We start from the raw sequence: 9,490 nt of genomic DNA, 5'->3' as shown, positions 1-9,490 counted from the left end.
ATACGGTATATGTTTTGTGGGATTTATATCTAAGTATTTTATGTTCTTTAAAGCCATTTTAAGCAGCGTTGTTTTTTAATTTCTGTTTTCAACTGTTCATTGCCCCTGTATTTAAATAAATACAACTGATTCTTGTTTTTGCCTTATTATATCCCATGACTTTGCTAAACTCAGGTATTATTTCTAGGAGCATTTTTCAGGTTTTTTGAGATGTTCTACATAACAAATCATGTCATCTGTGAATAGAGACAGTTTTATTTATTTTTCAGGCTTCTTCTAAAGTCTCCTCTATGCACAGGTCAGTGCCCACCTCCAGGTTTTATGCTACGATGCTTTCACCCTGCGGGAGAGAGGAAGAAAAATGTGGAACTCTCTGACAATTTTGTGCTACTTTGAGTTTCAGTCTTCTTCCCCAACCCTTCTGCTACTATTTACTATTTCAAGTCCTCAGAAGGATAATCCATGATCTCTGCATACCTACATCCAGTGAGAAAGGCCATGACTTGTGCCAACTCTGTGTGACTTTGAACAGGTACCAGAGACTGGATTTGAAGTCTTCTCCCCTCTCCCAGTAATTAGAGTATATTTGTATTTCTCCTTTCACACTTTTATTCTGTTCCCACTCCTTAACTTTATTCTGACCTTAATCCTAGACCAAATAGCCAGGGTGGGAGCAAGGAGTTTGTCAATGAAACAGTAAAATCAAGTGGGTATTAAACATTGAGCTTTGGCTTTCTTAGCAGTGTGCTCCAAGAAATTGAGTTAAATGAATCCGGACACAGGGCAAGAGAAAACTTTAGCTCAGCTTATGTTCAGATTATTTCAAATTAGTGAGCTAATGAGCCCCTTAAACTACAGAAATTATCTGGATCAATTTACAACACAGGAAATCAATGGAAGCTTTCTTTGGTTGGCCAGTGTGGTTATTGATAATTCTGCAATACTTCCCTTCTAAAATGTGTGTGCCCAATTTGCCAGAGTCGGTGATGGGTTGCAATGAGAGGTAGCCAGGATAATCAAGTTAGATCAAAGGACAGAATAAAACAGAGGAAAGGGGCGATGTGAAATTTTTGAAAACTTGTTTTGACCGGTCACTGGTTTCACTGAGTTTTGCCTCTCGCTCTGGAGTCATCAAGTACACGTTGGCTCTCTGAAATCATGTTTCCTTTTACTGGTGACCTGGCTGGTTAGGGTAAACTGATCTAACCCCATAGAAGCTGCTTCACAGCTTCCTGCTGTTTCAGAATCAACTTTAGGAGGAAAATTATCACCTTTAAGTTGCTGTTGTTCTTTGCATTACGTTTGTCTCTCCCCCCCCCCCCCAACTCCCTTTAGGGATACACATACCCAACACACTGGGTTTGCTTGAATTCCCTGCCATTTCTCACGTTTCCACTAAGTTGAGAGGCTCAGAGCACCGGTCTGCAACATCGCCATCTGGTGGCTCCAAAGCTACATGGATGAAGGAAAAAAAAAAAAAAAGCCGGCTGTTTCCTAGTGTTTGGGGAAGACATTTCTTCTGCTGCGCTCAGTTGCTTTAAGATGTCCTCATAACGGAATTAGGTACCTTCTTAGGCCTCTGCCCAAGCTATTTCTCTCTTCCTGCAATACACGTGCCTGGAGGTGTCTGAGGTCAAGAAGAAAGCAAGCAGGAAGATTTGAAGAACAACAGAGTTTCTGACAACAAACTCTAAGAATCATACAGAGAAATGGTGCTAGGGAAATGCAACCCATGTGAGTGTAGTTGTATCAAGTTTCCTTTTCAGCTTGGGTAATGTTAGAGATGTTTAGTCTTTTTCACACAGACAGCATGTCTTTGGACAGAGGTATCTTTTTCCACCTGTGGTTCTGGGTTTTGGGTGTTGGACAGAGAATGGCTTCCACACCAGTCTCCCTCCTCCCAGTCCCCTCCCTCAGCTCCTGCTCCCGCCTTCGCCTCCAAAAGGCTCTTTGTTGTGTCATGGGTTATGTTTTGCTTGTTTTGCCTAAATAAATCTGGAGAGCTTTTCTGTTCTCTGAAACTTTTAGTATTCTGGTTGAAAATGCTTCAGTAACCCTGATGGAAACAGAAGCTCATAAGGAACAGGAATCTGTGCTGTGTTTTTATTTCACTAGTGTTGGCATCTCATCTCTCTCCTCCAAATTGCTCACCTTAGGAATTCCTCTTTCATTTCTCTTTTCCAATTTCTTCATAATGTGATATGTATATATGTGTGTGTGTCTATTTCTGTGTGTGTGTGTGTGTGTGTGTGTGTGTGTGTGTGAGATAGGAAGGATACAGTGAAAATGAAAAGGCATCAAATTAGCTACCTGCTGGATGATGTAGAGGCCAAGGGCAGGCTACACCAAAATGTGCCACCTTGGCCCCTAATGACTGACCTCTGAACGTTGAATATCAAAGTCATTTATTACACTTGAACTTAGAAGCATTTTAATGGCAGGAACTATAGCCATGTCATATTTTTAAAAAAATCATCAAAAACTTGGAAATGACAGACTAATTACTGCACACAGAGACCTAGTGATCTGTTGGAATCCAAATGCAAATTGAAATTGGGGACCTTACTGGCAAACTTATGAAAACACTATAACTAACTGAATCACTGATCATTTCACTGAGAATACAGGAGCAAGAATTCTCTGACTACCCAGAATTGATGTTACAGGCTCCACGTACCAAAGCTTAAATTTCAGTTCTTTATTCATAAGCGAATTCCTTACCCCTACCATCAGTCTATATAAATGACTGATTTGTCACAGAATTTGCCACCGAATTATCATAATAAGCACGGCTATATGGTCTTCCAAAACCACACTTAAAAATATGCAAAGTTTATTTTAAGCAAACAAACTCACAATACTAGGATGCTATAGGGGACAACTTGGGGAGAATTTTTGAAAACAGGAAAAAGAAATGAAAGCAAGAAGTCAATGTTTCCAAGGCCTGGATCGTTCTGAGTAGCCTCGCCAACCACAGTACCTATCAGGGTTCTGCTGTATCTTACACTGATTTCTTCATCTTCTGTTTGAAAGGCGATATCTATGAAGGATACATTTAAGAAATATTTCTATAACAAAATGATGGCAAAAATTAAGGATACTTAAAATGAGACCCTCTGCTCACTAGAGTTTAGACAGACCACTCACCTACTTCTGTTACAAGAATGACACACTGAGGTGCCACAATCAGGCACAAGTGTGGAGACAGTAGCATGAACTTCCCAGAGAGATTAATGTGAGCAGAACTGAGGGTATATGAAGAAGAAAATTCCCAGGCAGGTCATTGAAAGTCCAGAATTGAGGAAAGAAAGGAAGTGATGGGAAGGAAGAAGAGAAGGAATGGAAGGAGAGAAAGAAGGTGTAGGGGAGGAAATAACTTTTCCTCTACCTTCCTAGGATTTTGTTTAGGACCACCCTTGTAATGAAAGGCAGATTAGCAAACAAAAACAAAACAGTTTTAATGAGATATATACTAGAGTCTCATAACGACATGGGGGAGGTAATTTACTGGACAGTGAGAGGAAAAGAGGTTTGGAAAGCAAAATTGCTTTATTATATAGATAAGTGTCTGAGGTAAAAAGTTATCTTTGGTAGTAGCTCTCTTCCTGGTACAAACTTACTTCATAATGTAAATTTTCCTTACAAAAGGGTACCTTCCATTCTGTTCTCAGAGCTTTTCCTGTTCCTGCAGTCTCACAAAGAGGCATATTTTGGGGTGGCATGCTCTCCTACCCTTCAAGAGAAAATAAGAACAGATCTTTTATATGTTCCTGTACCATATTATTGATGAATTTATCAAATATTTATTGAATAGCCTAAAGCAAAAACAAACACAAACATTTGTCTCTGAGATAATCCTAGCATTCAAATTTCTTGGTTAATTTACCAACTAAATATCTTATTTTAAGGAAAATCAAAAGTCAATAAACCAACAGAATTATAAATCCAGTACGGAAGACAGGCAATTTAGAAGACTTAGATGTTTTTCTTTCAGGGAGAAAGATTACCTGGTTTTCTTCAGGGGTCCTTTGAACTGGACTAAGAAGCAAATTGACAAGAGACAGATTAACAGGAGAAAATCAAATTTAAAAGAGTAGGTACAAGGAATCCACACAGACATGGAAATTCCAAAGATAGTCAAGAAAAATAAGGTATGTATGTCATCCAGAACTAAGGAGAATTCGGTAGGAGTCTGGGACCTCAAAGAAAAGGAATGCACTTCACAGGGCAATAAAAAGAACAGAAGTTTGGTAATTAGATGTCTACCCTGCCATATAGACAGCTCACTCAGATACAATTGATCTCTCTTAATAGCCGTTGTTCTAGGAAAGACTCCCCAAGTTAGATTTTTCTATGTAGTTCAGGGAGGGGCAAAAGTTTCTCTTGCGCCCATAGAGTCTCCATTGCCTTCAACTCAAAATAATCTGCATGCCACAGTGGCACATTATGCGGGGGGGGGGGCACTGTCCTTAATCCCCTCAGTTTGTACTCAAATTATGGTCAATAGATCATTAGCAATAGTCTCACCTGGGTGCTTGTTAAAAATGCACATCCAGGGATAAGCGACACATGACTTATGTGCAGAAGGACTGGGTACTTGGTTTAATGTACTATTGTCACCATCTTGAAATTCTCCACTTTTCAACAAGGGACCCTGAATTTCCATTTTGTATGGGATTTCACACATTCTGTATGTGGTCCTGTTCATGCTCCTGGCTCTCATAAATACTAAATACAAATATGCATATTAACAAGATCCTCAAGTGATATATATATATATATATATGTGTGTGTGTGTGTGTGTGTGTGTGTGTATATGTGTCTGTGTGTATATATACATATATATATGCCTTAAGATTGTAGAAACATTTTCAATCATAAAGAAAAAACTTAATAAGTAGCATACTATTTTCTCTTGCATCGTATATGTGACTTTTATTTCTCATTACTCTTGCCTTTCATTACCAGAGGGTTCATTTATATAACCTTCTCTTATAGAAAATCTCCATTGTTGGTGTTTTTTTAGTGCCTATAAATGTGTCCTTTTACAAGTTCATGAGACAAACAGTAGGCAACATTTTCAGTTGAAAATTCAAGTGATAGGACAGAGTCAGAGGAACAGTTAAAATGAGGACTAAGGACAGAGAGGAGTACGAATGAAGGAAAGATGGCAAAATAGGAAGGGGAAAACCGATGTTGAAAGAGTAAGCTATTACAGAATGAAACTTTGTTTCAAGTTCCAAATATTGTGGTTCCAAAATGCTGGAAACTTTCCGAGGGCTAGAAGTATCTTTGTTATTAATCAGTACTGAGTTTAGCTAATGAGGTAACTCATGGTGGGCCTCCAGATAAGGATGGAGGTTGATCACCAGAAAGACCAACCATGTAATTAGACCGCTGGGTCTTTGAGCCAGCCCAACCCCCAAAGAGGGAATGCAAGGAGATTGAATTAAATCCCATAGCTGATGACTTAACCAATCAAACTTATGTAATGAGATTCCAGTAAAAATTCTGGACACTGAATGGAGCTTTCTAGTTGGTGAACACATTGATGTAATATTGAGGGAGTCAGGACACCCCAGTTCCACAAGGAGAAGGCATAGAAGCTTTCCATTTGAGGACCCCCCTAGGCCTTGACTTTTGTATCTCTTCATTAGGCTGTTCATGATTTCCTTCCTTTTAATACAAATGTAATAATCAGTGCAACACTTCCCTGAGCTCTGGGAGTCTCTAGCAAATTCTCAAACTGGTGGGGGTCATGGGAAACCCCTGACTTTGTAACTAGTTGTTCAGAACTGTGGGTGGCCTCAAAGTGTGGCTGGCATCTGAAATAGAGACAGTTTTGCTGGGAATGTGACCTTTAGCCTGTGGGGTCTGCACTAACTCCTGGCAGTTAGAGCTAGGATGGAAATGCATAGTGCTCCCGTGGTGGCCAGAAGGTTGGTGTCAGAAAAGGTAAAAATGGAACTGGGGAGACGCTTTGACCCCACTTGATGCTCTTCACTAAAGCGAAAGCCCTGGTCATACAGTCACACGCTGGACTGCAGTGAGTCATTCCAAGGTAGACAGCCAGCACCGGTGCCATGCGCACTTGAAGTCACTGGCCAGCACAGTCATGGGGCGCAGCCTCACAGAGCATCTGCCTGCTTACTCTCAAAGAAAGCTCTTACCACGAATATGTACATCAAATCATCATGTAACACAGCTTCAATATATACAATCTTCATTTAAATATATATAAATATATAGGTACACACACACACCTATATATAATTTTTAAAAACAGAGAAAGCTTCTGAAGCTCATAGAGACGAGGGGCTGGGGGTCAGCAAGAGAATATGGCAGAGAAATAGGGGAAACATGTTGCTATCTTCAGTCAGGAAACATTAGCACCATAACAAGGGTTTAATGATGTTACATGAATCCATGCTCCCTCAAAATGAGGGGTCCTTAATCTTCCGAGACCATATAACTTTATGATAAATGGTGTGGACTCTATCCCAGAAAAAATTACATACAAACAGAATTTTGCTTATGATTCCAGTAGGTTCACAGACCTTCTGAAACCTGTCCATGGTGATCTGGTTCACTGATTCAAGGTTAAGGGATGCTGCTTTATGCAATAGCATGGATTGAAGAAAGCCAGAGGTACTTGAACTCAAAATAATAGGGGCGCCAGGGTGGCTCAGTCAGTTAAGCCTCCGACTTCATCTCAGGTCATGATCTCACAGTTAGTGAGTTTGAGCCCCGTGTGGGGTTCTGTGCTGACAGCGCAGATCCTAGAGCTTGCTTTGGATTCAGTGTCTCCCTCTCTTCTCTCTGCTCCTTCCCTGCTCATTTTCTGTCTCCTTCTCTCTCTCTCAAAAATAAACAAACATTACCAATAATAATAATAATAATAATAATAATAACTGAGCCACTCCTTTGCTACTTGAGCATGTTACTTAGTTTCTCTGAGCCATATCTTTCAGAGTTTTTGGAAACTCACATTTGACATAAAATGGATATCCAGTAAGTGGTAGCTGTTATGTTACTGAGAACCCATTTGCTAATACTATGCATGTGTATTAGAGGTTTTATTTTCTCTCACTCTCTTTTATTCTTTTGCTTATTTATACATCGATATGCTCATTGTCAAATAGTGAACTTTGTAAAGAAAATGAAAAACCTATAAAATTGCATCATCCGGAGAATTCAGTGTAAGTTCTATAATCCATTTTTAACCAACAGATATTTTCTATGTCAACAATATTGACTAATATGATCATTTAAATGTTTCCATAGTGGGGCACGTGAGTAGCTCAGTCAGTTAAGCATCTGACTTCAACTCAGATCATGATCTCATGGTTTGTGAGTTCAAGCCCCGCATTGGCCTCTGGGTTGACAGCTCAAAGCCTGGAGCCTGCTTCAGATTCTGTGTCTCCCCCTCTCTCTGCCCCTCCCCTGCTCGTGCTCTGTCTCCCTGTCTCTCAATAATAAATAAACGTTAAAAAATTTAATGTTTCCATAGTATTCCATTACATAAATGGAATAATCCCATAATTTATTATAACAATAATTATCATTATTTAAATTTTTCATTATTGTAAATAATACCGTGATAAACCATCAAATACATATGCCTTTGAAAAGCTTCTTTTTCTTAGAAAACATTTTTAGAAGTGTATTGCTTATCAAAAGATGTGCACATTTTGTCTTTTGAAACACTGCCAAATGCACTTTTGAAAAGTGAAACCAAGTTACTTTAGTATCAGTAAATCATAAAAATAGAAGTATGGCCAAGGTCTAACAACATTTTATCTTGTCAATCTTGACAATATTTTGTGAACTGAAAGGTAAATAATAAAATAGTAGTAATAATAGTAATAATAATAAATAACAAATGCTCCTCTTGATTTTTGTTTCTTTGATTAATCAGTATTTGGGGATTTTTAGCATTTATTATTTGAAATGTTATTTTTGTATCTTTTGTTCACCCTTTTTTTTTTTTGAGGGAGTTTTATTTCTTGTTGTTTGTTTATTTTGTTTCCCACCCACCTCCCTCCCCAAACTCTCAGAGATCATTATATTATTGAAGATATAAATTATTGTTATGAACAGTTTTGTTTTCCAAATTTCCACTTGGTTTTCAAATTTGTTTATGGTGATCATTTTTTCACACAGAAGTTTAAAAAATAGTTGTAGTCAAATGATCAAACATTGAAATTATTGTGTTTGTGTTTTATATTATTCTTAGAAAATAACCTAGTTTTTATTTATTTTATTTTATTTCACATTAAGTTTATTTATTTTTGAGAGAGAGAGAGAGACCGAGCATGAGTGGGGAAGCAGCAGAGAGGGAGACATAGAATCTGAAGCAGGTTCCAGGCTCTGAGCAGTCAGCACAGAGCCTGATGCAGGGATCAGACCCACAAACTACAAAATCATGACCTGAGCTGAAGTCGGACGCTTAACCAACTGAACCACTGTGGCACCCTGAAAATAATCTAGTTTTTAAAGAGAGCACTTTAGGACGTTAGTTTACAAAGTAAAACAAAACAAAACAAAACAAAACAAAACAAAACATAATGCTCATAAATAATCTAATAAGAATTTTTTAAAGCCTAGTCTTAATTTGAGACACTTTCTAATGAAGGATACTGAATTAATATTAAAGACTCCAAAACTTCCAAATTTTGGCTTTCATTTTCTTAGAAAGCAGGCCAAAGTCAAAGAAGCAGAATAAAATCTGAAATCAAAAGAGCTGGTTTAAAATATTGGTTTACCACTTAGCAATTAGGCAACTTCTCTGAGACTCACATCTATTCAATATGCAAAAGGCATACTCATTGCCTAATCATAAGTCTTTCCTTGGGGAGCTTGGATGGCTCAGTTGGTTAAGCATCCCACACATTTTTTAAGTTTATTTATTTATTTTGAGAGCAAGAACACAAGCAGGGGAGGGGCAGAGAGAGAGGAAGAGAGAGGACTCTTAAGCAGCCTCTGCACTGCCAGCACAGAGCCTGATGTGGGGCTCAATCCCACCAACCCTGAGATAATGACCTGAGCCAAAATCAGGAGTGGGACACTAACTGACTGAGCCACTTAGACAGCCCTGGGTCAAGTTCAGGTCATGATCTCAAGGTTTGGGAGATGGAGCTTCATATGGGGCTCCGTGCTGATAGCATGGAGCTTGTTTGGAATTCTCTTTCTCTGTCTCTCTCTGTGTCTCTCTCTCTCTCTCTGCACCCCTTCCCTCTCTCTGTTTTTCTCAAAATAAATAAATAAATTTTTTATTGTGTTTTAACTTTAATAATACACTTGAAATTTAACACAAGGATTCACTATTTTAATTAACATTTAAACATAATTATAAAGAACAAAAGGCTGAACACATTTCACATTTATGAACAAAGTACAGCATCTGTCTTTAGATTTGTGAGCTGCACAAAAACATTTCAAGTATATAGCATATGAAGTCACTGAATCACAGGGCTAGAAGAAATCCTCA

General features: G+C 38.5%; 1 protein-coding gene across 1 annotated transcript in view; it reads right to left on the bottom strand.

Moving 5' to 3' along the window:
- Positions 1–305: 305 nt before the first annotated feature.
- Positions 306–9,490, bottom strand: part of LOC115272226 (RPA-related protein RADX-like) — a 10,723-nt gene continuing 1,538 nt past the window's right edge. Inside the window, exons 2-3 of the mRNA XM_029915303.1 lie at positions 1,348–1,452; positions 306–340 (exon numbers count right to left, since the gene is read on the bottom strand). Of these exons, the coding sequence (XP_029771163.1) occupies positions 1,396–1,452 (57 nt within the window). The 3' untranslated portion in view covers positions 306–340; positions 1,348–1,395. The remainder of the gene's footprint in view (positions 341–1,347; positions 1,453–9,490) is intronic.

The sequence above is a fragment of the Suricata suricatta genome, chromosome 11 (genome assembly GCF_006229205.1).
Source record: "Suricata suricatta isolate VVHF042 chromosome 11, meerkat_22Aug2017_6uvM2_HiC, whole genome shotgun sequence".
Classification (NCBI taxonomy): domain Eukaryota; kingdom Metazoa; phylum Chordata; class Mammalia; order Carnivora; family Herpestidae; genus Suricata; species Suricata suricatta.
This window is presented reverse-complemented; position numbering and strand designations above follow the sequence as displayed.